The sequence below is a fragment of the Anas platyrhynchos genome, chromosome Z, assembly GCF_047663525.1.
Source record: "Anas platyrhynchos isolate ZD024472 breed Pekin duck chromosome Z, IASCAAS_PekinDuck_T2T, whole genome shotgun sequence".
NCBI lineage: Eukaryota > Metazoa > Chordata > Aves > Anseriformes > Anatidae > Anas > Anas platyrhynchos.
Window position 1 is genome coordinate 27,461,470 of NC_092621.1, and position 20,745 is coordinate 27,482,214.

A 20,745-nucleotide genomic window follows, 5' to 3' on the forward strand; every position below is an offset into this window, starting at 1 on the left:
CGAGACAGCTACAGTCTAGATACTTCATTCGTCCCTTCCTCAGCAACATCAGCACTACTCACAGGTTGGTTACTGGGTGAAAAACCAAAGAACCTTAACTGATCTTCAGCAAGATTTCTGCCCATTTTCTCTTCTTATGGGATGTTTACAGTGAGAGCTACTCATCAAGTTTTCCTCAAGGCATGCTTCAAGATATTACTAAGCAGAACAGTTCACTGTTTCTTTTTTTTTGGTTGATGAACTTTCTGTCATTTTACTGAGGAAGACTGACTTATTTCTGTACACCCAGATCAACAAACTCAAAGCACACTCAAAGTGAGCAGTTGAAGCTTGTATCCTGGAAGAAGACAAAAAAAAAAAGAGCCTCTCTACTTTTAACATATTTAAGATGCAAATTTGACCCAGGTACATCCTCATGGCTAAGACTGTTCCACATTACATTCTCAGCCTCCTCTCTTCAGGGTATATACAAAAGATATGAAAGAAGAGAGCATCCAGTCACTTTCTTTCACTGCCAGAGATGCAGAAAGAAAACAAAATGAGTATTCATAGTGCTCCCCTCCTGCACTGTGACTATAAAGGTTCATATTCTGTATCATCATCAGCTACTCAAAACAGATCAGAAGTGAACATTACAAAATACAAATAAAGAAAAACATTTGAATATAGCAATCCAGATATAATTAAAGTTGTACTCGTGTTCCACAAATTAATGACAATTCCAAATTCAATCATTCCCTAGGAATAAAAATGATGTATAATTAAATAGAATCTTAATTATGCTATACCCTTTACATATTAGATTAATGAAAACTTTTTGATGCCCCAATATTGTTTGCATTCCAGTTTCCACAGAAAAAGGGTTCAGCACTATGTTCTGTGCATCTGTGATTCCCTTCTTAATTACTTTTGAGCTTACTGGACAATTTGAAGTGGATTTGACAGAAAGAACAGAGGACTCAAAGATAATTACATTACTACAGTTTTCATGAAAATAGGCAGTCAAGTAGAAGAGAGATCTGCTAGTATCCCAACCAAAGGAAGGGCTGCAATCCAAACTCAGACCTTACTGGACATAAGTGGAACCTTGTAAATGCTTTCCTAGAAGAAAATTTCTACTAGATCTTCTATCTTCCTACACACCTACAGACATGTCAAACTCATGGGAAACAAGACAATTAGTTCTGCCCATGGAGCAACTTGCTAGGGAATAAACACACAACCAAACTTCAATTGCTTTCTCCTTCTAGTGTACGCACAGCTTTCTACTTAATTATTAAGGCTTTACTTGATGGAAGTTAGATGTGTAGCATGATATATAATATCACGAGTTTCATATCTCATGACATACTGTGATCCATATTTCAACAGAGAATGCTTATTGAAGTGTTCAACCTCTTTAACAGAAAACAGTTGTAAGTACACAGCTGCCTGCAAACTCATAATCACATAAAAACCTGTTATAGCAACTACAAAAAAAATATTGATAGCAATTAATTATTTTTTTCATTTGCAATAAAATTATATTTTCCAATATATACAATCTAACAGCTGCAAAAAAAGGACGAGCATAAGCACATAGCTTTAAGTATAAGCACATAAGCACTTTAAGAACTTTCATTTTGGTACAAAAGACCTTTCTTAGGACAATCTTGCTGTTTTGTTTTCTGAAAACAGAGAATACAGGTCAGAATATACTGCATATACATTTTGGACTACTGACAAGACCCTGATGGAACTGGCTACTTAGTATCTATTTTCAAAGATTGGATCTGGTAGATAACTGATATAACCATGGATAACTGGTAGATACAGTATTGAAAGTCAGTTCTTGCTGGTTACTCAGCTTCTAAAAAGTCAATATATTTACCTCAGTGTTTAAAATTACAAATATCTATAAGGTGGTTACTTCTCCTACAGTCCCTTCTCTTGAGTGAAAAACAACTAAAATTCTTGGCAAAAAAATAAAAGCAAATTTTAAGAAAAAGATCATGATAATATAAAAGCCAGACATTGAAATTTTTAGTAATTGACCAAACATGACCAAAATCAAAATATTAACCATTAGTACGGGACACCTTAAATAAGCTGAATTTTCTAAGGATTCATCCTCAGTACTTTTCTAGCGATCAAACAAAAATAATACTTCCTTTTTCTTTTTGCAATAATTCTATTTCAAGTTCAATTTCTTGAAACATGTAATGTATTGTGAAGATGTATACCAAATGATCCTCATAGAGATAGCCAGGTACAATAATTACTAGCAATAATTACTTAGACCAAGTTTGCAAAATGAAACAGAAAAGATGCCTTACAGGAAGACAAGAAAAAGTGAAAAAACATATGAAATGTCGCCTTCCAGAGGATGCCAACCTGAAGTATAAGACTACACTCAGGATAAGTTAATTTTAAGGGGTGAAATGAATCTCATCTATGGTACATTGCATCATTTTTCATGACAGTAATGGGTTCTGCTACTACAGCATTCTACCATTCAAAATAATACTTTTGTTTGTAAAAAGCAAGAAGAAATGATAGACCAATTTTTAAATTCCAAATGTAATCAAAAAATTGTGGGTGTTAAAAAGAAGAGGAGGCACTGAAAGTATCAGTTTTGTTGTTAAACACTATGAAAGCTAGTGTTTTTATGCTTGTTTTTTTTTTTTTTTTTTAAATATATATATATATATATATATATATATATATATATAAATTAAATCTAGACAGAACAACTAACTTATATGATCATATGGTGTGCCTCATGCAGCCAGAATGAATGTCAGACTCATTTACAGTTGAATTAATTATCTTCTAAAAACGTAGAGGCCAAAATAAGCAAGGAAGAAAATAAATACTGCAAGTCAAACCCGGTTGTGCTTCACTCCAGTGACTCAACCTGAACTGTCAAAAGACATTATTTCCATGAAAAGACTGATAAACTTACTTTAAATTAAGATGACTTTATACAAGATAAAATAATTGTCTCATATGATTCTTAGAGGGCTGTGCATATACATGCAGTTCTATTATGTGGCAAATTTTAGCTTTCTTTAAAAACTAAATTCCTCAAAAAAAGTTTTTATACTACATACTAAAACTTACAGACATTATATGAAAAGATGAGAAATCCACAACAGGTGCACATGGAGACTAAAATTGTTTAAGATAACTGGCATCTAAATAAATTAACTGAAAATCAAATCAGTCTATCCAAAGTCACTTAAACCATTCTGTAAATTATTCCCTACTGTAGCTACAGGGAGTTCCAATATCCATTACATATAATTCAAGACAACATCTATGATTTTAAATAAAAATAAAAGACTTAATTAAGGAAATAAAAAACTATTAATACGTGTAACTGTTACTTATTTTAATTTAATAAATAAAATTCTAAGATGTAGCACAGATCAATTAAGAGCAACAAAAGGCAGACCACAAAAAGCGTGCATCTAGAAATTCTACATTTAAAGCAGATTTTACAAACTATATTCCTACATTCTATTGCCATCAATCAAGCAGAACTCCATTAATTTCAGAAAGGTTCTCCAGGGAGACAGTAGTAAAGCAAAAGAACGTGATGATGCAAAGTTGGGTCCACATGAGAATATAGTGAACTTTTAACTCACTCAGAATCTATTAGTCAAGCAGTTTAAACTATTAACTGGCAAAACAAAGTAGCTATTAATTGCAGTAAGAATATCCTGTTTAAAACCTAAAATTGTTAGGAAACAAACACATTATAGATGCATATTTTCATGTATTGCGAAAGATTATGATCTGAGAAAAAATTAACACTTTAGTTATGTTAGCAAAATACGAAATTCTCTATCACATAAATAATACTTTGCAAGGACTATATATAAAGTTTTTTTTTTTTTTTTTAAACTGCACTGTTTAACAATGTTAGCATAAACGTTTGTGTAAGAAATAAGTCTACTTACAACTGAGTCTGCGTCTGGACACTCCCTATTAAAAAAAATAAAGAATATACACAATTACAAAACACACAAATGACTTTATTCATCCAGTTCTGATTCTACTTCAGTGTTTCAGATTAATTGAAAATAATAGAAGTTAACCCCTTTGCCTCTCAAAGTCTATTATAATTTTTGCAATAAATAAACCACATCCAACTGAACGAAATTTAAAAAAGAAGCTAAAAGTTTATGGTGAAAACACTACAGAAGAAAAATTCACAATAAATGCTTTAAAAATAAACTCACTTCATAGCAAAGAAAAAAAGAATCAAGGGAATTCAGGAGTACTGTGATTTACTTTGAATGAATAACTTAAAGAGTCAGGTCTCTGTGGACAATTTGCATAATAAGTACAAGTCACCAGACTCAATGAAACATTTTGGATAATAACTAGCTCTTCAAACAATTAAGACTATTCTTAAAGGAATTCAGATCTTCTTTCTTTTGAAAATTCATTCCTAGTTCATGCTTGTCAAGTAAAGTTGCAGCCAGGCACCAGAAAGTGCAGGAAAAAATAAAAGTATCTTCTTAAGAAACACTTAAAAAAATAAATTTAAAAAGTGATTGGAAGGAATAGTGATTACAGTGATCTCTTCCCACCAATACAAGCAAAAAAACAGAAGGAATTACATTTACTGTATGTGGGGATACCTGAGTAGCATACAGGTGATTAAATCCTCTCTAACCTGCGCCCTCAGGAACAACTCCGTAAATGCTAGTACAACTGAACAACCACATTTTGGTGCTATCAAATTGAACATCCTAAATTTGTACTTATGAAAAATTTAAGAAAGGGAAGAAAAAAAAAAAAGAGAGAGAGGAGAAAAGATTTTGGAGCAAACTACATCACCTCCAAAAGGTTAAAAGAAGTTGTAAGTAAAAACTACAGTGTCCTTAAAAACAGGTTTGAAAACTTGCTGACATGGAAACACGAACACAAAATTCAGTCCAGCCTATTAAGGAACACAGTGAGATGAAGGGTCTCGTCTCCTCTCCCTTAAAAGGCTGCACACAAAAGAAAATGTGTGTAACGAAATCAAATTGTCCTATGTCATACCTCCCTCTGCTGGCTAAACTGAATTCATAGCAATAGAACCAGCTACTTTAAAAGCTATTGCAGCTTGAAGTATTAGACTTCTCTCAAAAGGTTCTAAACGGTGGTGAAGTGGAAAATGAGGACATCAGGTTTTAGATGGATGTGCTTTTATATTGTTAGATGCATAATCTTTTAACATTAAAGAACTGGGTCATGCTTTTAGTATAATGCAATATTGCAGAAAATGGGGGTTTTGTGAGGGAATCTAAAAATTTTAGTTAAAAACTATACCAAATAAATCATGCAAAGCAGTAATTAGCAAAAGAAGCAAAACCCTTGACTGAACCTGTGCAGCAAGAGCATAAAGTGTATGACAATTACTTGTGTAAAAACACTACTGGGCACAACACCTGGTTTAGGTGTCAACACTGCAGAGATTGATAAACTGAAAAGCCTACAAAGCATGAGAGTTATTTATTCTAGGTCTGGAAAGCATGTCCTACACAAACTAAGCAGACTTCCAGTCCAGTTTAACAAGAAATTAAGAAAGCACTCTCTGTGTGCAGAGAAGTTGCTGATACAGAGCTCTATCATGCACAGTTTGTAAGCTGATCATCAGCTGAAGATGAAATCAAGCAAATACAGACTAGCAGTAAAACTCAAAATAGATGATAAATAACTATTAGAATATTTTATTTAAGAACTTAATGGATCCTCTATACTTGAAAAACAAATATTATACCACATTAAGTTCTAAATATGTGATAGAAATTCTAGACTAGTGCAAGAATCTTTGTAAAAACCTACGGCATGTGGTGTACAGTAAGTCAGTATCATGCAGTTATATTTCTTTCTGTTTGACCTCTACATCTATTCTTTTTTGTGTTGTGTGCAAATATAGAAACAAAAAAAATATATATAAATCAAGTTTTGGAACTTATTTTCCCATTTCTGGCTACATTCGTTTTTGTTATCTGGTGACATCACTATGTAATGTAAAACAGTATTTTTCCCTGGAAGAAACACTCAGATTATCTTTGAATTTTAAATATAATTTCTTTGGAAAATGTCAGCTTTCACAAAAGTATTGAGACCCAATGGATAAGCACACAAAGATACTCGAACAGTACAGAAGCCAATTTTCAACTATCCGTACCAAAGACAATTTCTTTCTGTGATGGGTCAAGCAAAAACATGACCACTGAGCAAGGATACATTAAGTGATATACCTGCAACGAATCATTTTGGAGCTTCCTGGCCTATTACTGGCTCCAGAAAAATAATATTAAGAACCTTCAGTCTTTGCTGGGGCCATATTAAATTTCATTCATCATCTGTCAAAGAATGGATGGAAGAAGATGCTTGGCTTGCACATTAATAAAAAATACAAGAGATCAGCTTGTTTAACAACCCATGTAGTGGTAAAATATTTTTTTGTTGGACAAAAAAGCTGACAGCTATAGAATTCAATCATGTAACAGTATTCAAAACTCAAACAAATATGCAAAATCACTACTTTGCAATGCAGTAAATGCAAGGAAAAAAGGCTAATGAACGTACATAGTGCTGTTTTACATGGTGAGTTTTGCATCACAAAAGTAGTGTAGTAAACAACTCTCTAGAGAGAATTAATATTTCTAAAACGTGCACAAAAACTCTTTTAAGCTCTAATATCATCATTCATAACACATTATTTTAAATATTTTAAACTAAATCATCAGAAAAAAGTTTGTAACTTTATTTTTAGGTTACTGCTGACCAAAATCATACTGCGTACATTTTTCTCATCATTTACTTCAACGAAATTAAGTACGCAAGAGAGGGTGGGGAAAGATTAAATCACAGAAAGAACTGAAATATAGAAGAATGAGTTAAAGCAAATAACACCTTTGAGCCCCAGTTGCATCTTCCTTGACAACATGGAGAAAAATGATGGTTTAGAAGTGTATCACTATTTAAATCAAACACCAAAAGAAAAATAGCTATAAGGCACTTTTTGTATGTGCAAATAATCAACATCTGCAGTTCTTAGGTTATGAATTTTTCAGAACTGTATTAAAAAAGAATGTATACAGATGTTGCCACCTTGAAAATATTTCTATATTGTTACATTTCTGTTAAATTTCTGCTATTTCTGTTGAATAAAATATTTCTATTGAGCAAATACTTCTGGAAATTTAGAACCAAATACCCTGTAATACAGTAACTGTAATTACTAATACATGGAATGCTACCAATCCACGCAAGAACTTTTATTTAGACTCACTTTCTGGATAGTCTTAACTCCTGGGAGATAGAGTGAATATAGCAGAGGGTATAGCTGGGATATCAATCATGAGTTAAAATGATGATCTTTCTGACTTGAGTGTGCACATCATTTACTGGAAAAACATTCTGTACCATACACAAAAGCTTTCCTAACAGAAGAATAACAGAAGCTTCAAATCTGCAAACAGACACATAGCACTTTTTCCACAGCTACAGCTATTATTTCATTAGGAGTTCATGTGAAAATCGCATTATCTACAATGTTCAAACGTAGAACTAAGGAGAACTACTTACCTCTGCAAAGAAAAGAATGAAACATCAGTAGATTAATAAGCATATTATTTCCTTTAAAAGCCTCTGTTACAAAATTCTTAAATAGCTGTGATGTTTTCATATTGCTAGCATTTTTCTAAATTAGCTATAAAACCAGTTGTTAAACATCAGTTCAGTTCATGTTTGTCTCCGTACCTTTACAAGTTTTCACAGAAGACAAAGCTTCAATTTGGGAACATACTTACACAGATTCAGTATCTTTTTCTTTTTTCATTATTCCTGATAAACCAAAGGGCTTCCTCTTCCGTGGTTTTATCCCTATGGAACAAAACCTTTTCTTATTCAAATATCAGAGAGATGAGTATATATCTAGCAGTGTCAAACACTTGTGCATATCAACGTCAATACGTTTTAAATGCTGCTACAACAAGTGACAGAAAAATCTAGCAGTGGAAGTAGTATGGAGAGAAACTAAGGGAACATAAGCTATCTGCAATACATTCCAGTATATTGTTAAGTAACACACCAACCAAAAAGCAACACATCAATAATTTAAGTCATAAGTAAAGTTTAAGTAAAACTGATTTGCTATTCTCAACATTCAGTATGCTACACTGCCACTTCTTTTATAAATGGACGCACTACTAGTTCTCAGGAAAGGGACCCGGCTCATGGAAACCCAAGAGAAGCCATTTCCCCTGCTAATCCTGAATAGCCAATGAACTTGGATCAGAAGCTCAAACTGTCCCTATCAGCTACTGCAGTTCAGCACCCTGTTCTTATTTTCCTGAACGTTCCTAGTAGCTGCAAGCCTCCACCTCTCCCCAAACCTAGGATCTTTGTAAAAAAGAGAATGTCTCTAGGTTTTCCAGCTGAGGCTCAGCTCATGATTCCTTAGTGCTGTAGCTAGGACTAAGGCTTGTTCCCATTGAGTCTGGAATCATGTCTTACCCATTTTTAACACTAGATACATATGGGTATACTACAGAAAAAAAATATAAATCTTTTATTCCTATTTAATGTAATAAAAATAAAATACATACTTCTGAATATTTCATCGGCCTATTGTTTCTACTTCTCTCCCCATTTTTGCTGTAGCTAAGTAGATTGTCAATCTTTAAGCAAAATGACTAACTACAACTAAGTGCAACCATTTGATCCAACGAGTCTACAGTTTTTTGTTTTTTGTTTTTTCTTTTTTTTCCCCCCACATTATATACTATCTACAGCAAGCTTTTGAGCAGAATGGTGGAAACAATTTGGTTTCCCAAATTTTGCAACCTATAGTTCAAATGCATAATTAAAATTTCATTATATTACCCTTTACAGCAATACATCACACAGCACATAAGGAACCTCTCTGCTGTGAGAAATTTTCAGGGTGAAATAATTTAAACTTCTCAAATCGGGTAGCTGTAAATTCAGCTGCATCTTATGTTTTTGTAAGTACACAAATTGCTCCAATATTATTTTAAAAATCTATTGTGAGATTTATGTCCTTTATGTGCTTTATCTAGTCCAATCCATTAACAAATAGAGTATATGAGTAGTTTCTGAATATTGATCCCCTTCATTTTAGTAAAAAAAAAAAATTAAGTTTCAGCTGCAATCTTGGCAATTCAAAAGTTGCTGGACACTACAGCTATACTGTTGACTCCTCTGTCCCTAACATAAATACACGGTGTATGCAAATAAAACTGTTCTTAACCACTTAAAACAATTCCCAACAAAGAAAGGTTTTGTGACCATAACACTGCATTAAAATTGGTACAACTAACATGACAACAATGGGAAGAGCCTGGGCCATATTTTGACACTTGTTAATGGAGTTACACAGTTGTAAGTGAACCAAATCCAAACCTCTGCAAAGACTAGGTCTTAGCCAAAGTACATTTGTAAGAAACATTAAAATTCTCTGACATAATGCATTAGTTCAAAAAGTATTGTAGGTCTTACTTTCTTCTATATTTGTTTCTTAAAAGAACAACTGTTTCTTAGTTGATTGGAATACTTTCAAGTTATATAAATTTAAAAGCTGAATACAATTCACTAATCAAGAGTTCCAGGTGCTATCCACTGAATTGTCATATAAATAACTACACTACAACAACTCACCTTCAACAGCACTGGATGTATTACATTCCTCAAATTCAATAGGACCTTAAAGAAATAGCAATGAAGATAAACATTAGCTTAAATTTAACTTCAAATGAGGGTCAAACACTTTAGCCACTATTAATATTTCTTGAAATTACTAGATAATCATTTACTAGATAATCGTAATTATGACTTTAAATGGTAAAGGAAAACCACGGTTGCTCTGTCAATGGTCAAACAGATGGTAAAATCATATATATACAGCAAATCATTAAATATTTTCACTTTTTCATAGTGAAAAAATAAAATTTTAGTGCACACTGCCCGAAAACAGGTTGACTGCCTATGCTCTTAGAGCTATATGAAACTATTCTGTTTCCTTTTCTCATTCAAAACTGTATCTCTAATATAGCATCAGTGTAAAGTTTTAGGCTTACCTTCTTTTAATGAGAGATGAGCTATGTAAAAAAATTGAAAACCAAAAAGTATAAAAAAAGTATAAAAAAACAGAAAGTATAGCTGTAACTCTATTTTTGAGATTCACACCTTTCCTGACTGTATTTTTAGTTCCTGTTTCTTCTTCATAATTACCTAGACTACCTACCTTCTTCTTCTTAATTACCTAGACAGTAAAAAGTGATGTGTGAGCACCGTTTAAGTGTAGTATCTAAATAAATTCATTATTGTGACTTCTCATTAGAGCTGACACAAGGTAGCGGTCAGGTATTATTGCAAAGGGTAAAGCTAACCCTCGTTTCTTCAATCTGTCTAAGTCTAGAGCTTGTTTAGCCCCACTATGAGCCATTTTAGGAAGTTCACATATACACTCATTACAGATAAAATACAGATAAAACACCATTCCCAATTCTGTAAGATTGCCTTTTTTTTTTTTCCTCATACTCTTTTTTGGGGCTTACTCATCTGCTGCAAATGAAACTGACCTCTTGCAAATTTCAATTACAAGCAACTAGAAGTAAAGAGATTGTGGAAACTTAAAATACAGAACAATTTGCACTTCTGCCCCAAAGCATATGTGCTAGTAAATACTCTAATTTATTTATCTTTATTATGAAATCAAGATTGTTTTGGAACATCTACCATAAAACCAAGAGTAGTGTAATTTTCAGTGTGTTTTCACATAAAATAAAAGGTGTGCTTGCGAGCATTTTCCATCATTCTCACTTGCACTCACTTCAAAATGAATGTGATACCCTTAGTCTTAAAATAACTAGTTGACATAAACAGATCTTATATACAAGAAAGATGACTACAGGCTTCAGTTTGTTTTTTTAAGCAGTACAACATAGCAAATTACTGTACTGCAATTAGAGATGCCACAATGAAAGAAAAAAAATAATTTAGCTGTGAATTAGTATTGTGAATTACACAACTGGGATTAATTTGCATTTGATTTACTCAGTTAATTACCTCAAATGGTTATATTTGTAAAGTAACCCCTAAAATGTATATTAACTCTTGAAGTGTAAAACTGTGTTCAACACCATATTTTGATGGCATTTCTCAAAATTGCAAATGAAAAAAAGTTATACTTATGTCAAACAAAAAGATAAAATTATAATTGAGAAACTGATTATGTAGCTCCATCCTAAGTAATGTTAAACAAACTGAATTATTTTAGGCATACTAGATAAAAGCTACCAGATAATTTGAAATCTTGCAGATATCTAGTGAATTGGATTAAAAAAAAAAAAGAATTCTAAGTAATGACTTATGTTTATTGCAATGACTCAGTCTGCAGTATTTTCCCTGCTGGTTAAAACAAAACAAAACACGTGTTTGTAAAAGCAGCAGTAGCATGAGAATCTAGGACTAGGACACATCGATACCTCATTTATCATAATGTAGTCGCTTAGGCTCCAGATGAAGCTCTTGAGAGCAGAATATCAAGACTAATTTCAAATGCCAGTCTTAACTACCGTTTAAATTTCAATTGCTAAATAACTTAAACGCAAGTCTAATTATTCCACAACAAGATAAAATGCAAATTCCAAACAGTTCTCTCATTCTACTACATATTGTAAATATATTGACATTTTAGACTGCTCTTCCAATCATTTCTCCTTTGCTCTCCTTGAAATTCATTGTAAAACAAAGTCACTGTGCTCCAAAAGTCAGCAAATCTGGATCTCACAAAATGAAAAAACAAAAAAAAAAAAAAAAAAGAAGAAACACTGATTCAGAGAAATGTCAAATCCCTATAACAATTTCGCCATTTTATTTTAGTTAATTAAATACCATTGTACACAACACATTGAGGATACAATTCAGAAAAAATACTGTAAGACATAAAAGCTCAAGAACAGATCCATTACTTATTCAGTACTGCACTTCAGACAATCTATTTTTCATCAATTTGCTAGGGATTCAACTGCTTCTATTTCTTGCTTCTATGCATATTTCCATTTGGCCAGGAAAAAAACAAAAGCCAAACCAACCACAAGCACTCTTCCCCAAAACAAAAACAGAAGGAAAAAACTGTAAACAACAGGGACTTAAACATATTTTTAGAATAAAACAATACTAAAGCTTTTTCAGAATACCATCCTTCCTCTTTACCATTACCAGTTACTAACACGGATCCCCAGACTTATAATTCTTCTACTCTAATGATTAATATATATATATATATATGTATGTATATATATATTCAAGGTTCCAGTAAAACTCATCCTTATTTCAGATATCTTTCACTTCAAACACAAGCATAAAAAAAAGATTGATCAACATGAACACATCAAAGTTTCTCTATTTTGTCCACCACGCTTGCCTAATGTTTGTCTTTGAAGGCAGATTTTTTTTTTTTTCTTACAGATTGGTAAGCTCTTTAAGAAATGAACACTCTCACTTAGTACTGAAATACACATGGATGTGAAGAACAGATTAGTATGTTCATTTAGAATTAACACAAACTGGCCTATCCCCACCACCCTGAGCTTACAGTCTTTCAAAAGGGTATTCTTTCCTCATATGCCAATAGAATACAATCTGAAACATTCTTAAGAATATTAAGAATTAAGAACTCTTAGTTAAGAATAGTCAGAGACTATAATTATCTAACTTCATGCTTCCTCAAAATGTGCAGTTAATACAGAAAATGTGCAGTTAATACCTTCTCCCCACATGCTTTTTCCTTTCTCTGTGTCTGCTAGCTGCTATACCACAGGAAAGATAAATCATGAGAACAGCTTTCTCTTACAAAAAATTCTGTGAACCAGTTAAAATTCTAAAGCTTCTTCTTATCCTAACTTATATTTTCCATTTAATTCAAATTTCTGTAAGGCTCTTTACCATTTGGAATCTGAGATATTTAAGATGCTTATGGCTGTCACTAACAAATTCACAAATATCACAAATATTCACTCACAGTCTATCCTTTTCCTCTAAACTCCATAGAAGTTTGCTTTTTTTTTTCCCCTAAAATTTGTATGTAACCTTCTCCTGACACAGTGTATCATATACTTGTAGCAAAGGCAAGCAAGGGTAAATTCATACATTGTGTACTTTTTAGCAGAACAGAGCGAAATTTGTAGTAGCTCTTACTTTTCTGGAGTTTTATTCCATAACTTCAGATCTCCAAAACAGTTCTGTTCCCTACATGCCCGCTGTAAAGAACACCACATTTAGCCCTAGGAGCGTTATTTTAAAGCCAAAATAACATTTCAGAAATAGATATTTTATGTGGTGCTGTATGGTGAGCCAATTTAGAAAACGGAACAGCTGTGATGAGCATTTTGTAGTCCACAAAATAACTAGAGTTTCTTGCAGGCAGACAGCTTTGTGCCTAAAGAGGTAATAATACTGTTTTTCAGCCAGAAGTGTGTACTGTTGCCACATCATCTCCCACTACAAGATGCAGCCAACCAGAAGCTTTCTTAAGAAGTTCCACTACATTACCCACTGTATTTTTTTGCCTCTGGATAACAAAAGCACCCGTGCTATCACTGAAAACAAACAAACAAACAAAACCCACACACTAAATCAAAAAGCTTTCTTCCCTGAACCACCATAACCTCTATCTTTCTAATTCCTAATTTCTTAATCTTTTGAAAATCCTCAAAAATTCCTAATGGGTTGGCAATAATGTAGGTATCTAAATAGGTGTAATAGCTGCATATCAAAGTGTGAAAACTCGTGTACTGCTATCACACTAACTTTCGTAACAGCTGCACGGAGATGTGGATGCACTACATCTTCACAAGGAGGAAAGAAGTTTTCTTAACAGACTTGTGCCCAGCTACTGCTGTGCAGACAGAAGGTTAACTCCAACAAAGATTACAGCTCAAAACCTGCACGATTAACTTAATGGCACTGATAACTTTTGTCTACAGAAACAAATGCTGCACAACCTAACTTCTGAGTTTTCTGAAGCAAGTATACTGATGTACTTGTCCATCACAACATCCGAAGAAAGAAAAGCAGTCATTTCACATTGAACAGGTATTGGTGATGACAGGGACTGAAGGGACACATTTTTATGGTTATCTCTAGAGTCCTAGCCACGTGGCAGCCCAAAGCACTGAAAAGTGCTACCACACTGAAATAATAACGACAATAATCTGCAGTACTACAGTCAAAGCATTGAGATTTCATTTGTACTTTTTCTCACAGAAAGACAAGAAACTAATGTGAATTCAGATGGGAGACTATTCTCAAGCATTCACCTGAAGACAAAAAGAAATGGACATAAAAAGAATAAAAACAAATATTAGAATAAAACCAGGACTATGAAAATCAAAAACATGTTTTAAAACACTTATCAGAGTAAGTAAAAATTCATAGCTGAGACCGCCCTTTACAAAAGTCTTTGCATTCATGTTCTTTTGGTTTAGGGATGGATAGTTTCAGGCTCCACTTAATATCTTCACAGTCTGGTCTGCTCGTTGTTATCTTGAGCTATGGAATGGTAACTCAACGATTTAAATACCTGCAATACTTGTACATAAACTTAAAAACCTATTTGATACTGTATGTACCCTAGGTAGAAAAAAAAAAAAGTACAAGTACCTTGTGGGATTTCAGTCACTTAAGGATACAGCAGGATGCTAACGAGAACTTAGCACCTACAAATGAAGGGGGCCTCAAAATTTAGTAAGCTCCTCTAATTGTATATCCACATTCCCAGCAAGCATCACCCTAAAACACTTTCCAAAGCAGGCTGCTGCAGCTCACAGCATGACACCAGCAGGGACAGATACAGACAGGAAGGAAAGGCAAATGGACAATGGCTTTACAGACACGTGAAAGCAGAGGGCTGCTATTTGACTGAAGCAAATAAATCACGAGTGGGTCCATTCATGGTTCCTGAAAATGAGGAAGCTTTGGTTTGCTAAAACAGAAAATGACAATTTCAAGAAACTGACAATTTTGATTTTAATTAATCTAATAGCTTACAGTGAGTGACACTAGCACCAATAAAGTAACAGTGAATCTGTAGCTCAGGATGCATATCCCAGACTATTCAGAAAATATAGGTAGAGTTCTCTTGTTATGGGAAGCATATATATGAACTTCCACAACACCAAAAAGCAAAGTGGATGGCTAACAATAAGGAGATACTAATCTTATTCAAAGATGAATGAAGAAAATGTAACTATGCTGATACAATTGCACTCTTAATTTTAATGTAGTCCCTACTACATATTTATCCTATGTCTGTGGGAACAGTTTTTTCAGAGTATATACAAGGCAACTACAGAAGAGAGTTTATAAAAAACAACCCTTATGCCTGCTAGCAAATTTATGTACAAAGTAACACCAATATTCTTCAAGACAGTTACGTTCTTTGTCAAGGCCTTGAAAACCAGTCATAAAACCTACCCGTAGTATACGGTCAGGGAGACTCTGGAAATAAAGGTTTTGCTAAGGTCAGACAAACAAAATTATTTGCACTTTGCATAACAGGGAAAAAAAGTTTTATTGTTTGAATTCTTAAATAAACAAGTCAGGTAAAAAAGCCAACTACTATCACCAGGAAGGCAAACAATATTATGTCATTCTCTGGAAAAGAGCTCCCAGTAAGTATACTAATGAACTGGAAAATCCTGCCAAGCTAAAAAAATAAATAAAGCAAACAAATCAAGAAGTCAATAAATCAACTAACAACTGTTTTACGTTTGTATCTGCTTTTGGTCCTTTTTAGTTTAAGGGGGCTACACATGGCAGAAAGAAATGCTCTTCCACCCAGACATGTATTTTTATTAACTACATTTAATTTCCAATAACTGGAAATCCTCAGTCACTCAAAGAAAAAAAAAAATACATATATATATATTCCGACCTTTCCTCTATTCCAAGGAAACAGTTTACATAACGCACGCACATATATAAACATTAACATATCTCTTTCAACCAAAAGCTTTTAAAAAAACCTCTGTAAATCTGCACTTGTAGTTACATATACAGTAACAAACAATATTCTTGTTTTTGATAAAAACAAAAGTTTTTCTCTTTGACAGTAAATCATGCATGAAAGGAGGACAATTTTTTTAAACTGCATATGCTTCACATGCTGCTTCAAATGGCAAAGCTTTGCGTGCCTGGCCCAGTGCCAGTTGACAGCTCAGCTGGATATCAATGCACATTCTGACCCCCCTTGCAGCGTGTCACTTCTGAATTGTTTCCGCAGTAGAAAGTTTATTCAACCTCTCTCTCAAATTCAGTGGACCGACCATCATTCTGCTATTTAATCATAGCAGAACAGGTTATTTTTCTGACAGCACTAAAGCCAGAGAGCAATTCCTAATGAACAGCTTGATACAAGTGGAATTTCGACTGTTTTAGCCTCAATTAATTCTGCTGTCAAAACAAATGACTGCTTTTAGTGTTTAGATGTTAAGCTGTATCACAAAGGTCAATTTTGTATGTACACAAACATATAAGCAATCTTTTTCTTGCCATCATCTGATCCTGATCCAAGCTATCAAATTTAGAAACCAGGAAACCAAAATTGTTTCTAACATCATCTTCACATTTTTATCGCCTGTCCATGAAAGATAAGCAATTTTCTATTGCTTATCTTTTTTATTTTATTTTATTTTTCCATGGAAAAGGATTTCTGACCTAGAATTGGAAAATACAAACAAACAAAAAATCAAACATAGTTTATTTATAAGAATTAATTATAAAGATGCATTAGTCTTTGAGGTAAATAACGTATCTGTGTATATTAATCATATTAGTACCAGACTGTCTCAAATAAACATTAGTTCATGGGTTTGGTCAGCTCTATCTCACTAAAGAGGATAATGGACATAAAATACAATAACTGACCTGAATGTAGGCCTGACTGTGAGAAAATACTGAAACTGGAGTAAAGCTGTATCCTTAAACCTAATTCTACAAATAATTTTTATACAGTTCCACTACAATAATCACCCAATTTCTGACTAACTTTTTTTACGTAATCAGGCTTACGTATCAGCCTAGCTTTCTAGAGATGCTTGAGACTTGACTGAATCCTCTTTTTCAATGCTCATTTTGAAAAAACAAAAACAAAACTATAGTATGGTGATAGTACTTCAGCTGAAAAAATTGAAAAGATAGAGGTGACAATGCCAGCATAGACAACTGTGCTTATCAGTAGCAACAGCGGTAGCACTTCCAAATTACTTCTTTTTTAGATGAACAGATTAACATAAAAGGAGAGCAAACTTTGCCTCCATCCACTCAACAAGCAATTTGTTCTAACCCTGATTCTTCTGCGGTGCTTTTAGCCCCTCACGCTATTCACAGGATCAAAGGAAACATCATTCATCTCAGGCACTTCAGGTACTGTGTATACAACTCCACGAGTACACTAAGCACGCTACTCTCAAGGGGCAGTATTTCCCTGTGGCTTACACAGCAACAACGAACTAGAAAAGCTTCATTATCCTCATAGTTTTAAAATGATTACCATCAATTAAGATGTTGATCAGCAGAAAGGCGTACATTTTTTCTCTAAGATGACAAACATCTTCAGTTATAAATAAAGTAATTTTTATTGCTCAGATAACTCAAGAATTTTCAACAGGAGACACTAAGCACATACTCAAAGCAGTTCAAAGTTTGAGATCCAACTATCCTACAACACCAGAAAACAACAAACACAGAAAATTTCAGCAGTTTCATGAAATTCAAGAAATGAGTGGCAAAATTAACATCAGCTAAGACAACAATCTGCAGAATACAATGTTCCCAAGTCCCTTTCTTGATACCATTCCCAGACTCTTTCTCACCCTCTTCTACTCTCTTGCTTTGCAATTTAAATTCATTTTATATTTTCTTTTCTGCTGGGTAATGAACAGGATGTGAGATATAGCAGGTTTTAGACTCTCCACAAGCTGGCCAACATACAAACACATACTCAGCTGCCTGCTGACTCTCAGTATTAGCTACTGGACATATTGCAGGACATATTTGGGTCCTTCTTTACCTTTACCCTCATTTTTACCTAATCTTTGCAACTTCTACCTTTGCATCAAATTTGGTTGAAAGCAGCAAAGCCTTGGGACAATAAAATGGCAGGACTGCAAACACCTAGTTTATAATAATAAGATATGCAACATACAGCTTTGTCTGCCTGCAGGATGAAAGACTCGTCTGTTGCAGGCAGAACATGCAAGTATGTAATGATGAAAAAATTGCATAGACACATTCAAGTAGTGTTCTTCTTAGAGTCAAGTCAGCTAAGATGTTTTTTAACACAAGGCATTGTATGTACATTAAATAATATCCCTCTTCTTTAAAGAATCACTTCTTTGTAACTGTTGCACAATATCCCTGTAAGCCAAGAGGGGTATGGTTTCCTTCTAAGTCCTGAACTCAAATCCATAATGAAATCTTAGGAGGTTAAAACCTTTTCCAGGACCTGTTTCCAAAAGAGATGAGAAAAAGGGAACAACAACAAAGAAATCGGACAAAAAAATGTTTTTTCAGGTAGACAAAAACATCTTCATAAAAACATCTTCATGGGAAATACATGTTTTCTTGTTTTGTAGCACTTTTATAGTGCTATCCAATTTACATGTACAGAAGATTCAGATGTTAGGGCGAGGAAGAAAACAATTTACGCTTAATCACCTTTCCACCCCAACTGTAAAATGGGAATTTACTGATTACTCTGTGACAGTTTCCAGTGCTACTAACACGCAAAAAATTTGTAATGAAATTCTTCCTAGTCTGTTTTTTCAGCATAGGTTTGACTATGAAATATGTCTCACTGTTTAAAGAAACTAAATATGCATAATACTATTTTTTATTTTTAAATCCTTCTTTGGACATTAAAGCATCTAAACAATATCAGGCAAATGTGACAGTTTCAAAGTCAGTGGCTGCAAAGGGACAAATGTATGTGACATGATCCTGATTTTCCAGTTCTATCTAATCTTCCTGTACCAGATTATCAAAAACAATGTAACATTACACAATCCTCTGAACTGTATCAGCTACAAGAGTAAACCTGAGAAACACAGTGTGAAACTAAATTCCCAAAGCTTAGGAAATTTAATGCTAGTAACAGCATTTCTTACACTGTTTTTTTTAGAGACCATCTTTCCCACAAAACTAGGCAACCAACAAGAGAAAAGTCTTCAAAACAAATCCATAACATTACATGAAGAATTTAAATTATGAACATCCTTAATAAGACAGGAATTTGAAGTTCTATTGTTATGGCTAAACTTGGGCTTAGGTATGAAGAATGCAAGTCTAAGAGACATTTAAACCAACCAGCAGAGAGAAAAGTGTATGTGTTAAACATATGTACATGTAAAAAAGCATCAAGAATTTTCCATTTTTGTAGCATTTGATAATTTTGCACATATGAATCTAATTTGATAGCTAAACAAGATGGCAAATGTCTGTACAGCTATTCAAGCAACAGGTGCCCCCCTGCACCTTGCAATACCAAAATGCAGAAAAATCAGTATTGATCATTTAAAATGAAATTGCTCATGCAGAAGGCTTTCTGGATGTAGAAGATGATTTATGGCAATAAAGAAGAATATCAAAAGATACTGAAGAAAAGGGGGATGAGATTCTGTACTTTCTGACAACTACCATGGACCCAGGAGGTCAAAGGTAAATTAACTGAGAATCCATTTCCAAATCATAAATGATATTCTCAATCAAGAAAGAGTATAATACACAGATCTAGTTCACTCAATCAATGTCCAATTGGACAAAAAATGTCCAATGATAGCTTGTTCTGGTGTAAAGCACTTTCATGTTGCAGTATTACTATCAATGAGATTACGAGAAATAATTAATGATCTATTAGACTTGGCAAATATTGTCCAATAATTGTCTACTAGAAACATGACCACATACTACTTAGTGTGTAAACTGTGTAAGTTTGTATGTTAGACAAATGCATGAAGACTGTATGCTTAGGATTTATTCTAATTTTATTAGAAAGGTAAAAGTTAATGATCAAATATCCTACTTGAGACTCCTCTATTTGCTTCCCTAGTGGGAAACCATATTTTTTTCTCAAAATCTTAAATTACAAGATTCAAGATGTTGCTTTTCTCTAATGTTACAGTTTAGTAAGAATGAACTACAGCACAGATGTTTATAAGGTTTCCAAATCTTTCCACATTTCAGTTTGTTTTTGCTAAGCTGTACCTGCTGAAAGAAAATAAAAGAAAAAAGAGAGAATACACTTCCAATTGTGCTTCTTGTGAAAATTTCATGTTTGAAAAGGCCATTTAACGTTTACTGTGTCCACAGAACATTTTCTACCTTAGAAGAAAAATGTCTTAAACAATTACCCCCCTCCTCCAGCATTAATTTCATGTTATACTGTTTATATAAATAAATTACAGGTCTCATTTGCTATATTAGTACAAAACATGTCTCATGATGTTATTTCTATACTCAGGTGTTTAAAAGCTCTTCATAAATAATTTATTATTATTGTAGTAGTACCTATCCTGCAAATTACTTCATTTTCTGAGGAGTTTATTACCTAATTAGTATCTTAAATTACTGAAATTGACATTTCTTTGCTTCCACAACCTGTAATAATTACTTGCCTTAGTCTGCAGCAGTTTTATTTTGTTGTTGTTTGTTTGTTTGCTTGAGGCAGGC

General features: G+C 33.5%; 1 protein-coding gene across 8 annotated transcripts in view; it reads right to left on the minus strand.

Moving 5' to 3' along the window:
* FCHO2 (FCH and mu domain containing endocytic adaptor 2) overlaps positions 1–20,745 on the minus strand; it is an 89,518-nt gene that overhangs the window by 34,463 nt on the left and 34,310 nt on the right. For all 8 annotated transcript variants that reach the window (XM_038171027.2, XM_038171023.2, XM_072031477.1 and 5 more), the window contains 3 exons: positions 9,673–9,717; positions 7,803–7,875; positions 3,945–3,969 (listed from right to left, as the gene is read on the minus strand). In XM_038171027.2, coding sequence (XP_038026955.1) covers positions 3,945–3,969; positions 7,803–7,875; positions 9,673–9,717 — 143 coding nt within the window. The remainder of the gene's footprint in view (positions 1–3,944; positions 3,970–7,802; positions 7,876–9,672; positions 9,718–20,745) is intronic.